A 27059-nucleotide genomic window follows, 5' to 3' on the forward strand; every position below is an offset into this window, starting at 1 on the left:
ATCACAATTCATAATGTATATGCATGAAATATCATAATGAAACCCACTGTGCATAATTAATATATGTGAACAAGAACATTAAACAAGGAAAGAAAACCTTTAGGGTCTTGAGGTAGGCAGAGAGTTATTAACTTGCTTCGAAATGTAAAACTAAGAAAAATAGTAAGCTGACTCACCTAAATTAAAATCTTTGTTCTGTAAAAGACATGGCCAAGAGAGGCAAAACCTAACCACAGACCAGGAAAGACTCACATAAGCACACATAAGACACAGACCCAACATCTACAACTCACACAGAGCTTTCAAAACTCAGGAGCAGAAACAGCAGACAAGATAGACAAGAAGAGACCTAGGCACACAGAGATGGTACCAGCACAGGGAAAGATAGACCACACTAGCAGTCAGGAAATGTGGATTCGAACTACAATTCTCAGTACCCAGCCCAGAGAAGGACCAACAGAGAACAGTGGAGGGGCCACATCATGATGACATCAGGGGAGGCAGACCAGAATGTAAAGTGGAGAAGCCCTGTGGAAAACTGTTTGCTAATTTCTTTAAAAATTAAATTTACTGGCGTGGGATGTAGTTTAGTTGGTAGAGTATTTGGCTGACATATACATACACTTATAATGGTCCCTAACTGGAAAAAAAATCCAAATGTTCTTTAATGGGTAAATGGACAAATTGTGGTAAATCTGTACTATAGAATACTGTTGGGGGTAGGAGGAGATCAACTACTGCAAGCAGGACCCCTAATCCAAAAATCTAGAATCTAAAACTTTTTAATGTACTAATACAACCACATAGGTAGAAAATTTCTCCAAGACTTTTTATGTTCAGCCTCAGTTGAAGAATGGGTATACTTAAAATGCTGGATTAAGGCTTCAGTCCCATCTCCAAGATAATTTGTATACATGTAAATAAGTAAATAAATAAAAAAAAGAACTACGAAATACTTCTGGTTCTCAGCATTTCATGTAAGGAAGACTCAAACTTTAATGTGTGCAACAATTAACATCTGCATCTAGAAAATTATGCTGAGGAAAAAATAAATTTTAAAAGGTTACAAGTTATTTGGCTTTATTTCTATTGTATACTGTTTTGATTTAATTTTTCTAACATTCTTAAAATAGCAAATTACAGAAATGAAGGACATTAATGGTTTCAGTAGTTATCCAGGGTTTGGGGGAAAGTAGATGTGACTACACAGAGTATCATGTGGAAGCTCCTTACGACGAATGTCCTCTAGCGTGACGGTGTCAATGTTACTGCCCTGAACGTGACATTCTATTACCGTGTTTTACAACGCGCGGGGCGTGGCAGGACACAAGATAACTATATCTATTATTACAGTATAATAGTATAAAATTACAATTACACCAAACAGAGTTAAACACAATGGTCTATAGTTACAAAGAGGCAGAGAAGCAGAAGGACTTACCCAAAGCCCCAGCCATCTATTGCACTGGTAAATACCACATTGCCCTGCTCTGGCGAGAAGTACAGCTGTGAGTCGTCCACGTCCTCCAAGCCTGCGCTCCAGTCATACACTTGCTCTCCTTGCTCAGAATGTGGCTTCGCCTGGGATTCTGTCTCTCTCTCTGCTCTTTCTTCTAGGACTTTAGAAGTAAAAAGAGTTCCTGTAAGTGCGTTAATCTAGGAGAGATGGCGAAATGGCAAAGTGTCATTCATATGCTAGGACCCACATAGCAGGGAGGGGAGGGAGACACTGTCTAACCTTTACTACGGCTAGCAACCACAGTCAACGTTCGAGTTCACTGACGGTGATGCTAGAATCAGCAAACAAGTTACACACATTAAACTATCCTTTCAAATCCAGCAAACCTGGGGATTATAGTAAGGCTTCTAAAAGGCATTTGAGTAATTTGATTAATCCTGAGGAGTTTCACTAAAAACGCACCTATCCAAATCCCCGAACTTGAATCAGCCCTTCTGCTATTTCCCATCCCAGCTGTTTAAGTCCCCAGTGTCTAAACTTCAAAGAAACAATCTTGTTTCCTATCGCAGAGAGAAAAACGAAGCCTGCTATTCAGAATTCCTACAGGTTCCCCATACCCTAACTAATGCCCTGCTTACATCTGCAAAGACTCTGGCTCTTCTCTTCTCACTCAGTATGGCCAGTGCTTCCCTCAGTGTTTCTTCAGGTAGGAGATGTCTGCAGCGAGTCCTATTTGTGCAGGAAGCTGGACTGGGCGACCATCCCCTCTCGATGCCCTGCATTTCTCCCCCTGCCCTTTAGCAAAGAAATGTATGCTGAACCTGAAGTTCAACGTCCTATGCCCAACACAGGCCTCACTAAATTCAAGGTCTGTGTTGTTTTCTTCTGACAGGTCCTATTTCTTGTTACATCTTATCATGACCTCTCAATTCTTCTGCGATTATTACCAATTTCCTGATGGAAACACTGCCCACACTTCCTCTAGGCTTGCAAATTTGTTTTGTCTCCTTAAACATTCCTCCTCTAACTTTCACCTTGGCAAACACTAAGGCTCCTCCTTCTCAAGGTCTCACTGTGAGACTGTCTTTTCCTTTCTGGCTCAGACTGGGATCTGAAATCACATGGGTACCTAGTTGATCTTCAATGTCTCAACCTTCTGTCTCACTCACTCCACTGGGAGCTTTTTAGAAGTCAGTTAGGCAGAAGTTAGGCTTCTGGCGTGTCCACCTTACACTTCTCGTCCCTAATTTGCTACTGCATATATCTACACATCAACACAAATGTGTGCTCAATAAAGAAATCAATGCCTAAAAGGTTTTCATCTAAAAACAAGCAACATAATATTGTACAGCCTCTTAATATCACTTCACTTAAGAACCAAACTACAGAGTTTTAAAGACAAGAGCCTCCTCCTGTCCAAGCCTGACACTTGATGGGTTCTGGAAAGCAGAAGCAGTTCCCAAGAGCACACTGCTTCTGTCCCCCCTGCACAGTATGGTGGCTCTAATAGACAGGAATCTTAAGTCATAACCTTTCATGTAAGTGTATTTTCCCTAATACCACCTCATATTCAACACTTTCTTACAACTTTTCAGCCCGTTTTTAAAGTATTAAAGAATACAATACCTGTTCTAAAATATTCTTGAGGTGAGAATAGGCCTCTTGTGGGGTGAATTTTAGTTCCACTATCAGGCGGTCTATTTTATTAATCACTAAAACAGGGCGGATGTTTTCAAGCCAGGCTTGTCGAAGAACTGCCTGTGTCTGATAAAAACAAAGCAAAAACTTGCATTATCTGCAAAGGCACATAATAAGGAATTCTCAAATAATAAACAACACATTCCTAGGATACATTATAACCCAGACTAAACTATGCAGACACACAGACATATGCACACACACAGAGAGGATTATAAAACAAACACCTACAACTCTAGCATATAGGGCAGAAGTACAACAGTCCCAGAAGCCCTGCTCATCTCCCTGATCGTAAGGTCTTTCACGTGCCCACTACTGTGCTATCCTAAAGTCAGAAGTCTTCACTTTACCCATTCTGTCAGATACTCTACACACTGCACAGGACAAGGCTCTGCTTCTCAAACCGAGACACCTGTGGCCTCAGGGAACATACACGGGACTACAGGATAATCAGCATATCTCCTGTAGTATTAAATCTCCTCCATTTAAATACATTCAGCCTTTTATTTTTCTTTTTTAAAAAGAGTAATATAAGGAAGTATTAAAAGATAACATATACACTAAGGAGGATTCTAGACTGGTTTTGGAGATGGGTATTGGTTTTTAAAGATGAAATGCAGGGTTTTGTTTTTTTTAATGTTTAAAGAATGACTAGTCTTTCTGAGTTCTGATACCACAAGAACTACATACACATTGACTCTGGCCTTAATGGCAAATTCTTCCAACTTTTGTGAGACTAGAAACACTGGGTTAAGGATGTAAAATAGTAGAGGAATTCCTTAAGTAGGAAGGATGTGTGTTTGTGTGCATATTGAGACTCCAGTAGAAAAGAATTGCAATGTCTTGGAGAAAACTATACTGTGCTATCACCAGCCTTCCAGGACTTGAAAACCTTTCCATTGGAGTAGAGCCTCCAGGCTTCTCTCAAATTCAATATTCTCCAGCTTTTGACAAGTCTTCTTCTAAGACAATAACATAGACACATTTGTCAAAGTGCAGTCATCATTTCTTATGATCTCTTTAAGACTCTGGTGATAAACTTCATTCCATTCGGGGACACTGACAGATGTGAACTATAAAACCCACTGTGTGTCAGTAGCGCAGAGCAATCAACAGTGGCTGCTCTTTCTTCATGTTCTTTAAGACGTTTGAGGATCATAACTCTTACCTGTGGACAGACCCCCTCCACAGCATCCACCACAATGATGCATCCATCACAAATGCGAACCGCTGTTGATACTTCTGAGGAGAAGTCCACGTGTCCAGGAGAATCTATCAGATTAATCAGGTACTCCTCATTACCTGAAATAAAATTAGAAGACACATTTATAGCTGTGCAGACAATCAATCATCTTACCTGGGGACTTAAGAAGAAAGACACTTCTAAGACAAGACCGAACAGCTATCATTCCGATGTTACCATAGAATCTGACATCTAGTTCGTTATTATATTAAGAGCTTAGAGTATGCCTGGTACCATGGAAAAGACTTTTAATGCACCAAATACACACTAGATTATGAAATTTTCCCTATGAGATAAATATCTTCATTCTCCTTTTATATATTAGTTAGTTGAAATGGAAAACAATCAATGCTTAAGGCGGTGGTTATCAACCTGTGGGTCACGACTCCTTTGGGGGCCAAACAAGACTTGCACAGGAATAAAATACCAGACACCCTGTGTATCAGATATGTATATCATGATCCATAACAGTAGCTAAATTGCAGTTACAGAAAATAACCTTATGTTAAGAGTCACCACAGCATGAAGAGCTACACTAAAGAGTTGCAGCAATAGGAAGGTTGAGAACCACTGGCCTGAGAGCTCAGAAGTAAAAACTGTTCAAAGGGGGCCTCAAATGCCCATTTAAGACATTATACAGCAGATATCAAATTCAGACTCCCGTGACTTCTCAAGTAGTAGTGTGAATCTGTAAAACGAGCAGTGAGACTCAAATCTAAACTGCACAAAAAATATGAGGAGCAGTTACTACGTGGAGAGTGTCCTCACACCACCTCCCTTAGCATTCCCAACAAAGGTAAACTCCACTGCGGGAACACTCATCTTTATTTGTCTGGTGTTAGCACTAAAATGCACATATCCCATCAAAGCCTCAGGCACACCAAGACAACTGATCTTCAACAGATAGAGATTTAACACTGACACAATGTAGTAAGCCATGTGAATACTAATACTACAGGATGCTGCACTTAGCTCCCATTACTGCCATATGTGATAACATTTCAAAGTCAAATTAATTAGTGAATGCTCAGACATAATGCTTTTGTTCCTCCCCTTCACTTGGTGTTTATTACCTGCAACATGTTAACGAATTAATAGAGAGCTAAATGAGACAATCTATGCAAAGACTTCTCTGGAATATAATTCTAGAAACTTCACTAGTCCTGGGTGAACTTACAAAGAGAAAGTATGACAGCAGTAACACAGCCAGACCTAACCCTGTGGCTCACCTTTGTGCCTGCCACTGTTCTAAGTCTGTGTTCTCTTGCAGCCCTCCACAGCAGTAGCCAATGTCAGCCCCCTTGTCACAGAGCTAGATACAAGAACACATAAAAATACCTATCATCCAGTCAGAATCTCATTCTGCACTGGCAACATGAAATATAATTCAAAAAGGTAGAGTCAGCCAGCACGTGCCAGTAACTTGGGAGGCTGAGGCAAGAGGATCTCAAATTCACAGTTTGTAGGCCAAATCCTATCTAAATGAATAAAGAAAAGCTGAGACTTGTAGAAACCACTCATTTTCAGACACCGCACCTTTAACCACTACACCTGGGCAGCCTATTGCCCTCTACATGGTAAAACTCAGAGCACCGAGCTGCTGCTGGACTCCTAGGACCTGGCTGTGCATGCTTCCCAGTCACATTCCTAAGCATCCCTTTCAGCATCAGCATCAGCACCAGTCCCATCAGCATCCCTTTCACCAAGGGATGCTTACACCTCCCCGGGTGCACAGGCACATAAATGGGATGTACACATCAAGCATTATTTGACACAACTCTTTAGTACACATAAGCATTTACTATTTAGTAACAATTAAAACAAATGTGTATACTAATGAGATAGATGCAGTGATTTATTTTTACATCAGGAATTAAATTTTGGGTGAATACTTGATAATATAAAACATGTAGCATCTTTCATGTTTTTCAGAATTGATCAGTATTTTGATTTAATAATCGCCAATGCTGGAAAAAGAAAACACTTCATTTAAATGATTGCCAGAAATATGTCAGAAATATGCTTAAAGCCATTTCAGAATAGTTGGGAGTTCTGTCTAAATCCCAAGCCACAATTTATGAATGTTATTTTTAGGAAACCTCAGTCATTTCTTAAACAGCAATATTAAAAATTAAAAATTCTAACACAAACCGGGCGGTGGTGGTGCACGCCTTTAATCCCAGCACTTGGGAGGCAGAGGCAGGCGGATTTCTGAGTTCCAGGACAGCCTGGTCTACAAAGTGAGTTTCAGGACAACCAGGGCTATACAGAGAAACCTGTCTCAAAAAAAACAAAAAAACAAACAAACAAAAATCTAACCCAATATAATCCAAAGATTATAGTGATTTATGCTGAGGAGGGATCGTCTTTGTTTCTCATAATTAATCTGTTGTTTCCATAAACGCAGAGGAAGTGCAATCTTAACGGTTCTTTGGAAAGTCGGTTGGTGAGAGGCTGAGGCAAACTCATGAAGGAATGTTTAGCTGAAACAGACACAGGTGAGAGGATGTTCTCTAAAGCAAGCATGTGAAAGAACACATGATGAAGGATTCTTTGCTAATGACACATGTACTGGTCCGCCTTACGTTGCATAGTTGAGCTCCATTTGTCAGGACTCCATAGAGAGAAATGTACCAAAAATCTTCTGGTGTGCTGCAGCTTCTTGCTGATTGGTAGTGATGTCAGATGGGACATGCTGAGGCAAGACCCATAGAGGACAAGTGATGTTTGGAGGGCATATAAATAGGACTCAACAGTGATGGGGCTGAGCTTGGCTTGCTCACAGAGCTAGCTGTTCAAAGCTTGTTGGTCTCGTGTCTTTGCTGATCTTCGCTTTGCTGAGAGAGGCACATCAGAGAACTTCTTCTAGAATCCCTGTGGGTCCCTTCTGCTGATTTGTGCTAAGGCTGAAGCAGACAGCTAGGTAGTGCCACTGCTGCTGATTTGTGTTTGCTAACCTGACTCTATCAAGCTGGACTGCTGGTGTATCCACGGAGTGTTTGGGAGTGGATCGAGCTGCCACTGCTGATGCCTGTTCAACTGCACTGCTCATTTCCTGACAACGCAGGTAGGAGTTGCTCCAAAGAACCTTTCCTAAACAGGTCCACTTCCACTGTATCCTTGCTTTTCCACTACCTCTGGTGGGTGGTGGGCTACAAGGGAAGTTAAAGCATTTAAGAACCATCATTAAAAATAAGGCTTTGAAAAAAAATGAAAGTTACAGCAGTCAACTTCATGTGTTCGGTAAAAATACTAGAACCCGTACAGAGCTGAAGTGTCTCAGTGCTCCTCTGGCAGCATGTGGCGTGACAGCATGACAGTACAGTGCACACTGTATGCTCAGATAGAAGGCTGCAGTGACATCGTGTCATTGAATAAGGTGAGCGCTGCTGCAACCTCCTCAGGCTCCTTACTCCTTGACTTTGAACTAATTCTTGGTCGCTGCACACTCAGGAGTCTTCCTGCTAGTACCAGATTCTTCAACACTTCCATATCTAGTTCCATCATCTTGTATAGGTCACAAGCCACAATTTACAAAGCTAGGCTCCAAAAAAGACTCCCAAAGTACACTGGCGTTTGGTAGGAAAAACCTGGTCCTGGTTAGCAGCAGACTGCTTTTTCAGGCCTCATGGCCTTTTCAGGGAAACTGTCAAAGAGCTTTCAGTTTTTCAGAGCTCTACCGAACCCACCACACAAGGAATCAGTATTAAGCAGGGCCTTGGACCCATGGCCCACTGTGTCTTAATGAAGCCTTTTACTGCCAGCTTTTAGGTCGGGTTCCAGTCATCATCTTAGATTAAGCATCATGGTCTCAACCAAATAAGCCAAAGAAAACCGAGCATGGCCCGGAATCCCTGCACACAAAGCAGAAGCTGGGAGACTTGGGACCCTCAGCCTTCTCATAGCTCAGTGGCTTTCAACCTCCTAAATGCTGACCCTTTCTTTAATACAGTCCCTCGTGCTGTAGTGACCTCCAACTATAACATTAGCTTATTGTCACTTCAGAACTGGAATTTTGCTACTGTTATGATTGCATTGTACCAATCTGATATGAAGAATATCTGATATGTGATCCCCAAAAGGGTCATGACCCACAGGTTGGAAACCACAGTCTTAGCCTAACCCTTTACTGCATAAACATCCTAAAGCCCTCAAAAGGTAAGAGTTATTTGAGGTCACAAACACACCTGTGCACCTAACAGTCTGCTACCTCTCAGGCCTTAGATTCTACTGTGTAAATAGGAAACCAGAATTGCTTGTTCATTTGCCAATCTCCACATTCAAGGGTCAACTAACAAACACTTCCCCATCCTTGGATAAGAAGTCTTGGAGTCTCAGCCTTCTGTCAGGTTCTTCTTAGATTCTAAACATGACCTTATTCAGCAACCTCAGAGCACCTCTTCCCTTAACCCTTTAGTGGGACTCTAAAGTAGATCTTCTAGCCACTCTGAGAGAAATGAAGATGAGCCTAGCTATGTCTGCCCAATCATACATCCAATTCCAGACCTGTGGAAATGCACTCAAGTGGGGCAGACTGTTCTAAAGGGGCACAGAAAACCAGCGACATACTAAGTGTTTCCTTAGAAAAATAAAGTAGATGAACACGCACAGCCAGCTGTGCAGCACACAATCACGCTAAACATCTACAGACAGCCTGGAATACAACAGCCGTCTGGACGTTGCTCAAATGCATTTCATGGTGAGGAGGCAGTGCTGAGAGCCAGGCCTTCAACTCCCCCTCTGATGCTTTTTCCATCTTAACCTTTTCAAAGTAACTTCAGACTGAATTGTGAAGGCAGGGGAAGGAAAAGAAGTCCTACAACATCCTTTAGAGAAAAGCCCACAAGGGCATTTCCTCTGCTGAGACCTAATCAGAGCTGCTTTTTAAAAATCTATTTATTAAATGTCTTCTACTACTGTGTGGATGAGGATCAAATTTTAAAAATCACATTAAAATGTAATAGGACTTAAAATATTAAAGACAAAATCTAATGTATTGCAGGCTGGCCTTGAACATGCTCTATAGCCAATGACGGCATTGAACTTCTGACCTCTTGTCTTCATCTCCTGAGTGCTGAGATTTATAGGCAGACACACAGGAGCACCATCAAGTGTGCTGTAGATTGAACCCAGGGCTTTCTGTAAGTCTGAAAGCCCTCTGCCGACAAAGCTACATTTCCAACCCCTTCTGATGACTTATTTGTAGGGGAATTATAAATGAAAAGTTTTGTCAGTGTGCCGAATGATCTTTCCAATCTGTAACAGAACCTTCTACCTCAGCTCTCTGATGCTGATGGAGGAGGGTGATAGCAACTTTCCAGTTTGTAACAGGGATCCCTGATGTAGCACTTGGGGACAGAAATTTCTCTGCCTTCTTCCCTAGGCATTCTGAGCAAACCTTCTCGTTGTAGGTGACTGATCTAATAAGCCAAGCAACAATTTAAAATAACAAAATCTTTTCTCTTATGTGCCTGGCCACTGAGAAAAAAGTCCATCTGAAATTCTTTATGGTAGAAATCTCTTGATTCCTGCTAATGGGGTTATGGGAAACACTCTGCCATACCCTTCACTTTAGGGTGGTTTGAGGAAATTGTCTGAATCAAGTTGTCGCCAGTACCTGGCTAAAGGCTGCTCTGTGGACTAAGTAGTCCTCTTCCAAAACACGGCAGGTGACCATTGATGCTCATGAAAGCTCAGGAGAAAACGTCCCTCAGCAAGAGAAAAATTCACCCTTCAGATAGAGATCTGAACTTCATAGAAGTATCTTGTTTATATTTCCGTGTATTAGAAAAGGAAGACTGAATCTAACTGACCAAAAGTAGCAGCAACGCAAGCAGAAACTGAGTTATCTGACGCACATTTCCGAAGACAGAAGAGTCACATCACAACTATATACATAAATTACGCAGCACCTGCAGAGTGCCCGACTACAGGTCTTCCTCCACATTACCCCTGTCTTTGTGTTTTAAATCAATGTATAAGGCTAGGTTATACAAGTAATAGAGTGCCCTCTGTAGTCTGAATCTGGCATATCTCCTTAGCTTGGATAGGAGATAGCAAAAGCCTTAAGAGGTGGGGCCCAGTGGTAAGTCTTAGGTCACCCAGTGCCCTCCAAGGGGCAAGCAGGACTCTAGTCTCTTCCTTTCTCTCTCACTTCCTAGTGAGATATTTCCTCTGCTACACGGTCCATCTATGGTATGCTATCTCCCACAGCCAAACAAGCCTGGGCCAAAACCTCCACATTCCTGAGCCAAAATAAACCTTTCTTCTTTATGTGAATTATTTTGGGTATTTGGTAACTACAACAGAATGCTAATACAGCTTATTTGGTAGATTATAAGGCATAAGACACACTATCTTCTATCTGTGGACATACTGTATTAAATATGTTTATATATAGTATAAATGTCTTAAATATAGGAATGGTTTTCCCAATTTGTAACAGAAATCTTCAAGTAGTGTTTGAAACACATCCCTGCTGCTGCACTCAGGGTCAGTAAGTTCTATGGCCTTGTTTCTCAGGCATTCTGAAGTGGGAAGACGGAGCAAGACAACGGGGGTCATCCTCATGAGCAGCTCACCATAAGAGGTATGGTGTAGCTCTTCCGGTCAGAAAAGCACGGGGGCAGCTGGGGCGCAGGGTCTGCTGACACTCGCCAGCTACCCACAACACCCACCACAGGATCTTAAGACTTCTGGTGAGTGGAGCACAGCTTCTGCTCCAATCCAATTGCGCGGGACCTGAGACTGCATTAGTTAGGGAAGCAGAAACCGGCCTGAGTAGGACCACAGTCCTCATCCGGCTGGATCAGCGCCGGGGTAGCGGGAGCGCAGGGTTGCCTGACACCCGCCAGCTACCCACGACCCCCGCCGCAGGATTTTGGGACTGCTGGTGAGTGGAACACAGCTTCAGCTCCAATCCAATTGCGCGGGACCTGAGACTGCATTATTTAGGGAAGCAGAAACCGGCCTGAGTAGGGCCACAGGCCACATCCGGCTGGATCAGCGCCGGGGTAGCAGGAGCGCAGGGTTGCCTGTCACCCGCCAGCTACCCACGACCCCCGCCGCAGAATTTTGGGACTGCTGGTGAGTGGAACACAGCTTCTGCTCCAATCCAATTGCGCGGGACCTGAGACTGCATTAGTTAGGGAAGCAGAAACCGGCCTGAGTAGGGCCACAGGCCTCAGCCGGCCAGATCAGCGCCGGGGTAGCGGGAGCGCAGGGTTGCCTGACACCCGCCAGCTACCCACGACCCCCGCCGCAGGATTTTGGGACTGCTGGTGAGTGGAACACAGCTTCTGTTCCAGTCCAATCACGCGGGACCTGAGACTGCTCTGGTTGGGGAGAGAGAAATCCGGCCTACATAGGGCCACAACCCTCTTCCGGTCAGAAAAGCACCGGGGCAGCTGGGGCGCAGGGTCGGCTGACACTCACCAGCTACCCACAACACCCAGCACAGGATCTTAAGACTTCTGGAGAGTGGAACACACCTCTGCTCCAATCCAATTGCACGCGGGACCAGAGACTGCATTAGTTAGGGAAGCAGAAAAACGGCCTGTGTAGGACCACAGGCCTCTTCCGGCTGGACCAGCACCGGGGTACCGTCAGCTACCCACGACCCCCGCCGCAGGATTTAGAGACTGCTGGTGAGTGGAACACAGCTTCTGCTCCAATCTTTAAACAGTGACAACGATAACAACTAACCCCAGAGATTACCAGATGGCGAAAGGTAAACGTAATAATCTTACTAACAGAAACCAAGACCACTCACCATCATCAGAACCCAGCACCCCCACTTCGCCCAGTCCAGGGCACCCCAACACACCGGAAAAGCTAGACATGGATTTAAAAGCATATCTCCTGATGATGATAGAGAACTTCAAGAAGGACTTTAATAACACACTTAAAGAAATGCAGGAGAACACTGCTAAACAGGCAGAAGACAATAAAGAGAAAGCACAAAAATCCCTTAAAGAATTGCAGGAGAACACTGCTAAAGAGTTACAAATCCTTAAAGAAAAACACGATAACATAATCAAACAGGTAGAAGTCCTTACAGAAAAACAGGAAAACACATCCAAACAGATGATGGAAATGAACAAAACCATACTAGACCTAAAAAGGGAAGTAGACACAATAAAGAAAACCCAAAATGAGGCAACACTGGAGATAGAAACCCTAGGAAAGAAATCTGGAACCATAGATACGAGCATCAGCAACAGAATACAAGAGATGGAAGAGAGAATCTCAGGTGCAGAAGATTCCATAGAGAACATCGGCACAACAATCAAGGAAAATGTAAAATGCAAAAAGATCCTAACTCAAAACATCCAAGAAATACAGGACGCAATGAGAAGACCAAACCTACGGATAATAGGAGTGGATGAGAATGAAGATTTTCAACTCAAAGGACCAGCAAACATCTTCAACAAAATTATAGAAGAAAACTTCCCAAATCTAAAGAAAGAGATGCCCATGAACATACAAGAAGCCTACAGAACTCAAATTGACTGGACCAGAAAAGAAATACCTCCCGACACATAATAATCAGAGCAACAAATGCTCTAAATAAAGATAGAATACTAAAAGCAGTAAGAGAAAAAGGCCAAGTAACATATAAAGGCAAGCCTATCAGAATTACACCAGATTTTTCACCAGAGACTATGAAAGCCAGAAGATCCTGGACGGATGTTATACAGACACTAAAAGAACACAAATTCCAGCCCAGGCTACTATACCCAGCCAAACTCTCAATTAACATAGATGGAGAAACCAAAGTATTCCACGACAAAACCAAATTCACACATTATCTCTCCACGAATCCAGCCCTTCAAAGGATAATAACAGAAAAAAACCAATACAAGGACAGGAACCACGCCCTAGAAACAACAAGAAGGTAATCCCTCAACAAACCTAAAAGAAGACAGCCACAAGAACAAAATGCCAACTTTAACAACAAAAATAACAGGAAACAACAATTACTTTTCCTTAATATCTCTTAATATCAATGGACTCAACTCCCCGATAAAAAGACATAGACTAACAAACTGGCTACACAAACAAGACCCAACATTTTGCTGCTTACAGGAAACTCATCTCAGAGAAAAGGATAGACACTACCTCAGAATGAAAGGCTGGAAAACAATTTTCCAAGCAAATGGCATGAAGAAACAAGCTGGAGTAGCCATTCTAATATCTGATAAGATTGACTTCCAACCCAAAGTCATTAAAAAAGACAGGGAGGGACACTTCATACTCATCAAAGGTAAAATCCTCCAAGAGGAACTATCAATCCTGAATATCTATGCTCCAAATACAAAGGCAGCCACATTCATTAAAGAAACTTTAGTAAAGCTCAAAGCACACATTGCACCTCATACAATAATAGTGGGAGACTTCAACACACCACTTTCACCAATGGACAGATCATGGAAACAGAAACTAAACAGGGACACAGAGAAACTAAGAGAAATTATGAATCAAATGGATCTGGCAGATATCTACAGAACATTCTATCCTAAAACAAAAGGATATACCTTCTTCTCAGCACCTCATGGTACCTTCTCCAAAATTGACCACATAATTGGTCACAAAGCAGGCCTCAACAGATATAAAAATATTGAAATTGTCCCATGCATCCTATCAGATCACCATGGCCTAAGGCTGATCTTCAATAACAAAATAAATAATAGAAAGCCAACCTTCACGTGGAAACTGAACAACACTCTTCTCAATGATACCTTGGTCAAGGAAGGAATAAAGAAAGAAATTAAGGACTTTTTAGAGTTCAATGAAAATGAAGCCATAACATACCCAAACTTATGGGACGCAATGAAAGCATTTCTAAGAGGAAAACTCATAGCTCTGAGTGCCTCCAAAAGGAAACTAGAGAGAGCACACATTAGCAGCTTGACAACACACCTAAAAGCACTAGAACAAAAGGAAGCAAATTCACCCAAGAGGAGTAGACGGCAAGAAATAATCAAACTCAGGGGTGAAATCAACCAAGTGGAAACAAGAACAACTATTCAAAGAATCAACCAATCAAGGAGCTGGTTCTTTGAGAAAATCAACAAGATAGATAAACCCTTAGCCAGTCTCACTAGAGGGCACAGGGAAAGCATCCTAATCAACAAAATCAGAAATGAAAAAGGAGACATAACAACAGATCCTGAAGACATCCAAAACACCATCAGATCCTTCTACCAAAGGCTATACTCAACAAAACTGGAGAACCTGGATGAAATGGAGAAGTTCCTAGACAGATACCAGGTACCAAAGTTGAATCAAGATCAGGTTAATGATCTAAACAGCCCTATATCCCCCAAAGAAATAGAAGCAGTCATTAATAGTCTCCCAACTAAAAAAAGCCCAGGACCAGATGGGTTTAGTGCAGAGTTCTATCAGACCTTCAAAGAAGATCTAATCCCAGTTCTTCACAAACTATTCCACAAAATAGAAACAGAAGGTACTCTACCCAACTCATTCTATGAAGCCACAATTACTCTGATACCTAAACCACAAAAAGACCCAACAAAGATAGAAAACTTCAGACCAATATCCCTTATGAATATTGATGCAAAAATCCTCAATAAAGTTCTTGCTAACCGAATCCAAGAACACATCAAAACAATCATCCATCCTGACCAAGTAGGTTTCATCCCAGGGATGCAGGGATGGTTCAATATACGGAAATCCATCAACGTAATCCAGTATATAAACAAACTCAAAGACAAAAACCACATGGTCATCTCGTTAGATGCGGAAAAAGCATTTGACAAGATCCAACACCCATTCATGATAAAAGTCTTGGAAAGATCAGGAATTCAAGGCCCATACCTAAACATGATAAAAGCAATCTACAGCAAACCAGTAGCCAACATCAAAGTAAATGGTGAGAAGCTTGAAGCAATCCCTCTAAAATCAGGGACTAGACAAGGCTGTCCACTTTCTCCATACCTATTCAACATTGTACTTGAAGTCCTAGCCAGAGCAATTCGACAACAAAAGGAGATCAAAGGGATACAAATTGGAAAAGATGAAGTCAAAATATCACTTTTTGCAGATGATATGATAGTATATATAAGTGACCCTAAAAATTCCACCAGAGAACTCCTAAGCCTGATAAACAGCTTCGGTGAAGTAGCTGGATATAAAATTAACTCAAACAAATCAATGGCCTTTCTCTACACAAAGAATAAACAGGCTGAGAAAGAAATTAGGGAAACAACACCCTTCTCAATAGTCACAAATAATATAAAATATCTTGGCGTGACTCTAACTAAGGAAGTGAAAGATCTGTATAATAAAAACTTCAAGTCTCTGAAGAAAGAAATTATAGAAGATCTCAGAAGATGGAAAGATCTCCCATGCTCATGGATTGGCAGGATCAACATTGTAAAAATGGCTATCTTGCCAAAAGCAATCTACAGATTCAATGCAATCCCCATCAAAATTCCAAATCAATTCTTCAACGAATTAGAAAGTGCAATCTGCAAATTCATCTGGAATAACAAAAAACCTAGGATAGCAAAAACTCTTCTCAAGGATAAAAGAACCTCTGGTGGAATCACCATGCCGGACCTAAAGCTCTACTACAGAGCAATTGTGATAAAAACTGCATGGTACTGGTATAGTGACAGACAAATAGACCAATGGAATAGAATTGAAGACCCAGAAATGAACCCACACACCTATGGTCACTTGATCTTCGACAAGGGAGCTAAAAACATCCAGTGGAAGAAAGACAGCATTTTCAACAAATGGTGCTGGCACAACTGGTTGTTAACATGTAGAAGAATGCGAATCGATCCATTCCTATCTCCTTGTACTAAGGTCAAGTCTAAGTGGATCAAGGAACTTCACATAAAACCAGAGACACTGAAACTTATAGAGGAGAAAGTGGGGAAAAGCCTTGAAGATATGGGCACAGGGGAAAAATTCCTGAATAGAACAGTAATGGCTTGTGCTGTAAGATCGAGAATTGACAAGTGGGACCTCATGAAACTACAAAGCTTCTGCAAGGCTAAAGACACCATCAATAAGACAAAAAAACCACCAACAGATTGGGAAAGGATCTTGACCTATCCTAAATCAGATAAGGGACTAATATCCAATATATATAAAGAACTCAAGAAGGTGGACTCCAGAAAGTCAAATAACCCCATTAAAAAATGGGGCTCAGAACTGAACAAAGAATTCTCACCTGAGGAATACCGAATGGCAGAGAAGCACCTGAAAAAATGTTCAACATCCTTAATCATCAGGGAAATGCAAATCAAAACAACCCTGAGATTCCACCTCACACCAGTCAGAATGGCTAAGATCAAAAATTCAGGTGACAGCAGATGCTGGCGAGGATGTGGAGAAAGAGGAACACTCCTCCATTGTTGGTGGGATTGCAAGCTTGTACAACCACTCTGGAAATCAGTCTGGCGGTTCCTCAGAAAATTGGACATAGTACTACCGGAGGATCCAGCAATACCTCTCCTGGGCATATATCCAGAAGATGTCCCAACCGGTAAAAAGGACACATGCTCCACTATGTTCATAGCAGCCCTATTTATAATAGCCAGAAGCTGGAAAGAACCCAGATGTCCCTCAACAGAGGAATGGATACAGAAATTATGGTACATTTACACAATGGAGTACTACTCAGCTATTAAAAAGAATGAATTTATGAAATTCCTAGCCAAATGGATGGACCTGGAGGGCATCATCTTGAGTGAAGTAACACAATCACAAAAGAACTCACACAATATATATTCATTGATAAGTGGATATTAGCCCAAAACTTAGGATACCCAAGATATAAGATACAATTTGCTAAACGCATGAAACTCAAGAAGAATGAAGACCAAAGTGTGGACACTGTGCACCTTCTTAGAATTGGGAACAAAACACCCAGGGAAGGAGTTACAGAGACAAAGTTCGTAGCTGTGATGAAAGGATGGACCATTTAGAGACTGCTGTATCCAGGGATCCGTCCCATAATCAGCTTCTAAACGCTGACACCATTGCATACACTAGCAAGATTTTGCTGAAAGGACCCAAATATAGCTGTCTCTTGTGAGACGATGCCGGGGCCTAGCAAACACAGGAGTGGATGTTCACAGTCAGCTATTGGATGTATCACAGGGCTCCCAATGGAGAAGCTAGAGAAAGTACCCAAGGAGCTAAAGGGATCTGCAACCCTATTGTTGGAACAACATGATGTACTAACCAGAACCCTGGAGCTCTTGTCTCTAGCTGCATATGTATCGAAAGATGGCCTAGTCGGCCATCAATGGAAAGAGAGGCCCATTGGACTTGCAAACTTTATATGCCCCAATATAGGGGAATGCCAGGGCCAAAAGAATGGGAATGGGTGGGTAGGGAAGTGGGGGGCGCTATGGGGGACTTTTGGGATAGTATTGGAAATGTAATTGAGGAAAATATGTAATAAAAATATAAAAAAAAAAAAAAAAGAGGTATGGTGTAGACTCAGAGTCTCAGAGTGAGGGTTTGGTAGGAAGAGATTAATGACTTAGGAGTAATGAACAAAGTAGGCTTTCCACTGGCTGCAACCCATCCAAAAGCCTCCTCTGGATCTGCCTCCACCTGAAAGAAACTGGACCATGCAATGCTGCCCATGGTTTACTCCATTCACTTTGTTTCTTTTTGTTTTGTTTTGTTTTTTCAGTATAATGCAGTCCACACCAGCTATCAGGACTGTGGCCACATCCTGGACTTTCACATCACAGAGAACAGCCCTCCCTTTGTTGGTCTGTTGTGGCTGTAGTAAACAGAGCAGCTGTACTTCCACACTACCATGAGTCATTACTTGCTGGTGTCTCAACTCTGCTACACCACCCTGGAAGGGGAGTCGGACATTAAGGTCCAATCCTCTTGCAAATGTCACCTTGCCAGTGTGTGTCATTACTGTAACATGCTGGGCCTATCAGAGTAGTTGAGAGAATAATCGTAGTAGGAAACCTGGGCCAGAGAGAAGAATGCAGCAAGAACTCGAGTTGAAAAGAACTGTGTACATACATAACTGTGTTTAGAGGCCAGAGCTGGAGGAAGATAGACAAAGATGGAAAGATGCTAAGTGGGGCCTGAATCCAGAACACATGTCTTTTCTAAAGACAGAGACAGGCAAAGATGTCATAGTTACAGTTTAAGGGATGGTGGTAGACAGCTAAGACTTCTTTTCTGCAATAAAGAAAACAGCAATGTCTGCTGAGTCTGTGGAAAGGGGTTTGAGGGGTATGTCAAAGACTGCCAAGAGGTTTCAAGTAGCTACTGGGGAGAATGAGCAAGACCTCGTCCATAGGAAAGCAATGGAAAGCTGGCCTATATAAGGCTGAAGAGGGAGAAGTGTAGGGAACAAACTTCATCAGGAGGGAGTTTTGCTGGAGGAAGTCCTAGAGGGTCAAGGAAGCAAAAATAATGTTGGACGAAGATGTTGGGAAAACAGATGGTCAAGGGACATCCCTGTGCTGTAGAAGGCACAGATCAAGTAAAGGAGGCTAATGGGGCCCAGAAAGCTCAGACTCTTATGAAATAAAAAGGTGGTATTTCAGCATGTGGGCAGAAGAGCAGGGGAAAGCAAAGCCAGTAAAGAAGGGAGCAATGAAATCTGACTGTTCTTACTACTGACTGAGTTCTCACTACCGTTTTTACTACTCAGCTGGTCACGTGCGGAACTTTCTGTTGTTCCCAAGATGAGATCTCTGTAATTCAGGCTACTCTCAGAATCAGAGGCTGAAACAATCCTCCTTACAGGTGCCTGAGTAGGTGGGAGAAGTGCATCATCCTACCAGGCTCAACAGCAAGTATTTAAATTTGAAATGCTAAGTAGCATAGTTACTGAAAGGTCAACCCATAAGAGAAGTCATGTTAGGGATGGTAAAAGCTATGTTGGAGAGTTGGGAACAAGCAAAACAAACAGACAAACAAACAAAAACAAAACAAAACCTTATTCTAAGTATACCATTTTGTTTCAGAAACTAAATCCAAGGTCTCAGGCACTAAGTCAGCTGAGGACTTCCCTACAGCAGAACAGCTTCTGTTGGCAACAGTTGTCTGAGTCCAGACATCTCAGGGACAACTTATGAGGAGACAGTTGTGAGTCCAGCCATCTCAAGGACAACTTCCTCATCTTGATGGCAGGGTCAAAGAAGTTGGTCATGTTCCCAAGCCTAGGAATGAACAACTATCCCACTTCTCCAAATGTTTTAACTGTCCGTTAATTGGTAAAGAATATAGAAAGTGCTGTTATCTAAACCAAGGTGCATAAGTTATAAAAATATATAACTAATTGCCTGTTATGCCCACTACATGCAGCTGACTCATTCATTCCTTTGTCCCCGTATGACTCTGAACTCCTAATGTCTAGGAGAATGAATTAAGGACCTTAAGTCAGGTGCTCCGGAGATGGCCCAGTCTCCAACAGGTACTCCCTAGCTTCACCCATAACGTCAGCTCCCCCTTGCTCTGTATTCCTATTATTTACAAGTAAAACAGACCTTCGCCTTGGCGACAAGGTTCACATCTTGAAATGGCTGCCTTCCTGAATGCTCAAAAAAATAAAACTTTTGTTTTAAAGCTTCTGTCTCTCAAGTGAGTTTTCTTGGCTCCCTTCCTGGACCCAACAGGAGAAGTTACATGTAAAAGAATATCAGAAGTCAAGTGTCGAAGTCCCCTGGGAGCCTCATCAGGAGTTCGTAATACTAAAGAAAAGGAGCGACTGAATGGCAGGAGTCTTGAAGGAATTTAAACTAGGACAGAACCAGAACTGGATTAATACTCTGGTAAGAAGACAACCCCATGTCCTAATTCAGACATAAGAAACACGAAAGAAACATAAGGAACGAAGTGTGGTCAGAACGAGGAAGAGGGAAGATCATTAGTGATGTTGAGGGTGTGCTGATGTTTGCCTTGGAAAGTCTGCAGAGGAAGTTTTGGTAAAAAAGGAATTGGAGGAGGTTCAGGGAGGTGTTAGAATCACAAAGGAATATGGAAAAGCCACCAGGAGAGGCCAGACCATGTGGCTTACATCTTGGGCAATGACCAAAGACAACAGTGGTGTGGGTAACACTGGCCATAAGATGTCCAGGAGTAATCCCGGTAAATCTGTGGTGGAAAGAAACGAAGCTTCAGGAAGAATTAGCTGGAGCCTGGTCCAGCTTCCCACAGACTCCCCATCCAAGTGAACAGGCTGGAAATGGAATTACTTGGCCTGCTACTGTATTCTAGAAACTACTGTCCTTAATATCTGAAGTCCAGTTTGCACATAAATAAGGATGACCGCCTCAGGGGTGCCGGGAGGATTAAACAAAGCCATGCATGGGGCATTCAACTACCAAGTTTTATCTTAAGCCTGGCATCAACCGCATGCTTCACAAAATGGAAAAAAAAAAAAAAAAAAAAAGAAGCCATTGTCATAAGAGGGGAAATTAAATCTGATTTTTCAGTCAAAATGCACAAAAAGGGACTCCTTCCCTCCTAGACTAACAGATAGGCAGGATGAAAGGGGAGCCTATGGGTCTTGTGTTGATGGAGGTGAGTGGGGTGTCAATTCCCAGTGGTTCAGTCTCTGAAGACAGGAAGAGCCAAAAGACAGAAGCCATCATGGGTGGAATTCTGAACCTGCTCACCACACTTACCCAGAAAAAACAACCTGCACCTGGGCCTTGTTGCAGAACGCTGCTGGGTCTCCCATCTCTCCAATCTAAGTCAAACCTGGCACAGATGGCTGCCACTTGGGTGAACCCCAGGAGTCCCATATAATCATGTTGCTTGCTACATGCTTACATTTACAAAGAACAACACTTATGCACTAAACTCTACTGCAATTTATTCTGCAGAGAGTTTTAGACGTTATAAAAAATTATCAACTCTTGTAAATGAAAATTCTCATACGAAATCAGTCAATGAAGCTGAAATGGTACTGGCCTCTAGTCCATCAGCCCCACCCAGACTGTCTCAGTCAGTGATGTAAACAGCAATATCAGTCCAGAACCAATAAAATCATAAGTAACGATGATACCTGACTAATGTTGGAAGCCATGAACTGTGTGTGGAGAAAATAAGTTATATATTTACTTCACTGTATACACACAGGTACACATAAAATTCTGGCAGATTAAATATAAAAACTGAAAAAAAAAGTAAAATTAACAGTGATTTGTATTCCATATTTGTATTTTACCTGATATCCTCTAAGAAAACATACTATCTATTATTACAAAAAAGACAAACTTGTAAATTTATTTAAAATATTTAAAAAGACTGAGTAAGAAATGCAAATGTTTTACCGTGGCAATATTTCCTCACAGATATTCAAAATGACTATAAAATCGAAATGTCAGCAATATGCCTTAGAAGACTACTCAAAGATGAGTCTATGAATTTCAAATTGTTTTAATTTTGAATATGGATATGATATGAGCATTCTAAAAGATTTCTAGGCACTGTGTCATATGAGGATGTTGAAGAGCAGTGGTTCTCAGCCTGTAGGTCACAACCCTTTTGGGGTCAAATGATCCTTTCACAGGGGTTGTCTAAGACAACTGGAAAACACAGATATTTACATTACAATTCCTAGCCATAGCAAAATTTCAGTTATGGAAATAACAACAAAAACAATGTTGTGGTTGGGGTCACCACAACATGAAGAACTGTATTTAAAGGTCACTGCATTAGGGAGGTTGGGAACCACTGCTGTAGAGAGTTTGCAAATTCTTGAAATGACAAGATACATCAATGGTATCTTGGTATAAGGGACATGAGTGATGGATAAGAAACAGAATATTATTCCAGTATTTACAACAAGTGCTGGCATAACTATGTACTAGACTTCATTTTTCCACAGAAGAACTGGACCTCTGGAAGATGCAAGACATGGAACCACTCTGATGGCTTTCAAACATTTCTAGATTGTTCTAAGTTTGTTGTAAGCTTGTCCTTTTAAACTCAAATAAGACTTTCTATTTCAATCAAAGGAAAGTATGAAAAAAACCCAAAAAAACCAAACCAAACCAAACCAAAAAAACCAGAACACATTTCATAAAGCGTCCAGCCAATAGAAAGGAACTGGCATTTCATAAAGGTTTCTCAACTAAGAAGGCAATCAAATGGGATGGAAAGGTGATAAAAGCAACCCATGGAGCCTCTTTTTTTTTTTTTTTTTTTTTTTCTGTATTTGAAGTATCTTTTTTTTAATTTTTAATATTTTTTTATTACATATTTTCCTCAATTACATTTCCAATGCTATCCCAAAAGTCCCCCATAGTGCCCCCCACTTCCCTACCCACCCATTCCCATTCTTTTGGCCCTGGCATTCCCCTATATTGGGGCATATAAAGTTTGCAAGTCCAATGGGCCTCTCTTTCCAGTGATGGCCGACTAGGCCATCTTTCGATACATATGCAGCTAGAGACATGGAGCCTCTTTAACCACAGCATCTCGTTTCCCTCCACCTAGGTTCTTTAGGCTCTCCCACCTTTATGGCATGAAACACCACTCTGGAGAATCAGTTCTCAACTACAGGGAGGAAATGTATTCAGTTCTGAGAAAATGTCAGTCAACATTCCTAACCAATGTGGTTGCTTAGGAAAATTAAATTTTGTGTTATTAAATATGGTGAGCCCTGGCTTAAAGTCCCTTCTGGTTATCAGTCAATGCTCACAGAGAAACATGTTTGATATTTATTGACTCCAATTCTCATTGGTATGACTAGATGCCCAGCCAACTGAAGAAAAACCAATCCACAAGTGCAACCTCTGCAAGAGACTCTCGCATAAAAAGAATAGCTCAATCGCATCTTAAGTCTATAAATGTTTGGGAAGACAAGAAAACAAAGCAGTAAGCAACAGAAAGGAGGTAAAGGGACAGTGAGTGTGGGGACAAGGAGTCAGACACAGGTAAGTATACGGAGGAGACTGGAAAAGTGGGGCAATCCTATAACAATATACAACATAAAAGCATAGATAAGAAAAAGAGAACCAAACCTAAAGACAAGAGTAGAGTTCCAAAGGTAACATTCAAAAAACTGACCTGATGTGGTCAGTCTGTCTTATATACACAATCAACATGGTGATGCATGGCGTAAGCCCTACATTTGGGAGGTAGAGATAGAAAGGAGGATAAAGAGTTTAAGTCTAGCCTCCGCTAGACACTGAATTTCCAGCCAGCATGGGTTATGAGACCCTGAAACTAACAAACAAAATGTCACTCAAATGAAAGTCTAATTTTTTAAAAAACATTTTCATTAAAAGTACCTCTAGTTCTGTATGTATATTCAGTAAGCCACCCCACCCTATCCCAAGCCCGAATCTCTGCTTCTCTCCAACTGAGGAAGAAGCATGTACCTAGAGCATTTTAATACCAAGCTTCCCAAAGGCCAGAGTTTAAGAAAGCATGATAGATGACTCAATCCCAGGGTTCTATGAGCCATTTTCTCAGTTGCTACCAGAAGGACAGCAAGGATGGGAAATAGCTGAATTTCATGGTATACAAGTAAACCTGAATAAGGTAGCTCACAGTCCCCAAACTAGTTTGATATAAAAATGGTTTGAGGACAGTAATGTCAATGAAAATGGCCACACACTACCCTGTGCCTGTCTTGGAGCCAGAGATTCTACACTGTGAAGGATGAGCCACAGGCCACTCCATTAGGGAAATAACTCTTTATTATTTTCTTCAAAATATACATCTTGCATAAAGTTTTCTAACAGTACAAAAATAAATATTTTGAAAAGTACAAATGTCATTATAATCGTTTCTGGAGACATCTGCTGGGGAGGTTTCAAATGTATCTTGCAGAAGCCTTCCTTATTTGCATACATGCACATTCATACCTCACAGAAATGCTTTGCTTTTCTGTCTCTTAACATTCCATTTTCTATATAATTATAAACATATGACCTATATAATTTAATATATTTAAGCATTCAACAGCTATATAATACTCCACAGCATGGATGTAACAATTCATTTAGTTGTTTTCCTCTCAACATTTAAGTTTCACTAATACAAAGCTTTTGTGAACATACATCTCATGCATTTGTTTGACCATTTCTGTCCGAGTATTATGTGTTACTATCAGTATGACATCTGCATTTGCGGATAGCAAGATAGTACTGATCAGAGGAACAGGTAATAGTGGTCAGAGCAACCCACAGTTACATAACTAAGACCCCAAATGTCATATGCAGCCCCATGGACCAGAGGAAGGATCCAGTCAGGAAATAGAAGGCTAAGGACCAGCCAGAAAGGTCCTAGCTCCTGATTTCCTTGTGAAGAAATCCACACAATCACCTGCTGGAGTGAGGCAGCTGAAAACTGCCAGTTCTTCTGCCCTCAAGCCAGTCAGAGGTTCCCATCTGCATCCCAGCCTGGACAGCCTGACTCTCACAACAGACCATCTGGAGAGGCCAGAATGAGATGCATGGAACACAAAGCAAAGAAACCGAGGCATGCGATTAATTCAGAAAGAGAAGGGGCAGGGCACGAAAGATGAGAACAAACAAACAAAACACAGATGGTTTACCTTCTGCATAATGTAGTGAGATGGCGCTGGACTTCATGGTGATCCCTCTGACCTGTTCATCTTCTCTGCTGTCCATATACCTTAACTAGAAAAGCACAACACGTGTACCTTTACTTTCCAGTGACTAAAATGCAACATTAAAATGGGCTTAGTTGGATTTCAACATACAAGCTATCCCGCTCTCAGTTTTTTAAGTGGTAAGATGTCACAAATGCACCCACACACTGCATCCCTAGACTGTTGCTCATCTACACCTCAGCCAGGAAGGATTCAATAGTTCAAGGAAATCTGCAAAGAGAGCTGGAGTTCTGTTCCTCATAATGCAGTCTTGTTTTCCTAGCCAGGTACTTGATGAGATCAAAAGAAACAGGGGGTCTTTTGAGGCATAAGGCCCAACTCTTTTCCAAAGTAACAGATTTTAAATGTGCATGGATTTTTTTTCCTTTTTAAAACAACGAGAGAGTAAAAAGTATCTACAATATCAAAACTCAGCAGATGGCTTTCCCAAAGCTTTACTGCTTACAGATAAAGTCCTACTTGGCACTACATCAATATTTCTCCTCATTATAAACTCTTAACTTCATGTAATCTCATGTCTTTCAATCAAAATCCTTGAAAATAACATGCTAATACTGACTGTCATGCTTTCTCATCCCACATGAATTCCTTGGTTTTCAGAAACACTTCCATTCCCACAGCTATTCTGAATAGCAAACTTTAAGACTTACACAATAGAAAATATACAGATGATAGATGGATCAAGTCACATTTTGGTGCTCAATATGAAGTTCCTAAGGCAACCATTTTGATGGATGTACTTCTGAGTCACTCATTATTACAAGATTCTCCTTCCTAAGCCTACCACATTTACTGATCCAGTCTACCAGTGATGGAAACAGGCAAATTCACTCTTTTAAAAGCAATGTGAGTGAGCTGATAAGAAGTTTGGATTGGGACTGGAGAGATGGCTCAGTGGTTAAAAGCACTGTCTGGTTCAATTTCCAGCACCCACATGGTGGCTCACAACCATTCATTAACTCCAGTTTCAGGAAATCTGTGCTGTCTTCTGACCTCTGCCAGCACTGTGTGTAGATCGTACAAAGACATGCTGACAGGCAAAAACATCCATATACATAAAGTTAAAATAAATTAATTAAAAAAAGATTTTGGGATTGTATCTCTTGCACACTGAATCATTAAATTTACACATCTTCAATGCTACCCAGATATTTGCACATTTTTTTCCTTCAAAGTAGTTGGACTTCCACAGTGAAATACTGCCTCGGTGTCTTCATGAGCTAGCTCAGCATTGTCTAAATCAGATGCAGTATTTCACTCTTTACAAATATTCTTTCCCAACGTTTACTGCCCTGACTTAGCTATCTGACATTCTTCTACCACTAGTATCCCATATAAAGCCCATCTTTCTACTGGTTACATTACAGGCTTCTTTTGGATAGGTGTTGTAAATAGTCTCTGATTATTACTTATCAGATAAATGTTTGTTTTTTTTTTCTAATTAAAAGCATTTCTTTGTTATTTTTTTCATTTTATGGCATACCTGGTAAAAAATGGAGTTGAATTAATCAACCTTTATATAGTAGATTTTTATCTTCTCAAGACATCTTCCCTTATGGTTGCAGAAGTAACACCTATTACAATTTTCTGAAAGCTTAAGCCTTTTGTAAAACTTAATAAATACAGGTGGTTTTTGTTTGGTATTGAGTACAGGCTGGCCCAATATTAGTTTCACATAACTAACTAGTTTCTCAAGATCCTTTATTGAAGTCATCTTTTCTCCACAGATCTGAAATGCCAGATCTATAATCAAGCAAGCTCTCACGTATGTATGTGTTTCCAGTTCATCAGCCAATTCCAACCCACCACATTACAGGCCATTCACAAGCCGCACCATCTTGTAAGACAAAACCACATCCCACTCTTGGGATTTTAAAATGACATATGATATATCCAATTTAATTAGGAAAAAAAAAAACTAAGACTTTTTTCCAATTTGCTAAATATATAAATCAGCTGAAACAACTAACAAGTTTTTAAATATTGAGTCTGCAAAACAGGAACACAGCATACCTTTCTTTTTTTTTTTTTTTTTTTTTTTTTTA

The 27059-nt window shown here is 41.2% G+C and overlaps 1 protein-coding gene across 1 annotated transcript in view; it reads right to left on the reverse strand.

Annotated features, from left to right (window-relative positions):
* Window positions 1-27059, reverse strand: part of Efl1 (elongation factor like GTPase 1) — a 132947-nt gene that overhangs the window by 98708 nt on the left and 7180 nt on the right. The window contains exons 4-7 of the mRNA XM_021166823.3: window positions 24937-25021; window positions 4326-4459; window positions 3086-3223; window positions 1442-1656 (exon numbers count right to left, since the gene is read on the reverse strand). Of these exons, the coding sequence (XP_021022482.1) occupies window positions 1442-1656; window positions 3086-3223; window positions 4326-4459; window positions 24937-25021 (572 nt within the window). The remainder of the gene's footprint in view (window positions 1-1441; window positions 1657-3085; window positions 3224-4325; window positions 4460-24936; window positions 25022-27059) is intronic.

The sequence above is a fragment of the Mus caroli genome, unplaced genomic scaffold (assembly GCF_978045245.1).
Source record: "Mus caroli unplaced genomic scaffold, Mus_caroli_1 scaffold_8, whole genome shotgun sequence".
NCBI lineage: Eukaryota > Metazoa > Chordata > Mammalia > Rodentia > Muridae > Mus > Mus caroli.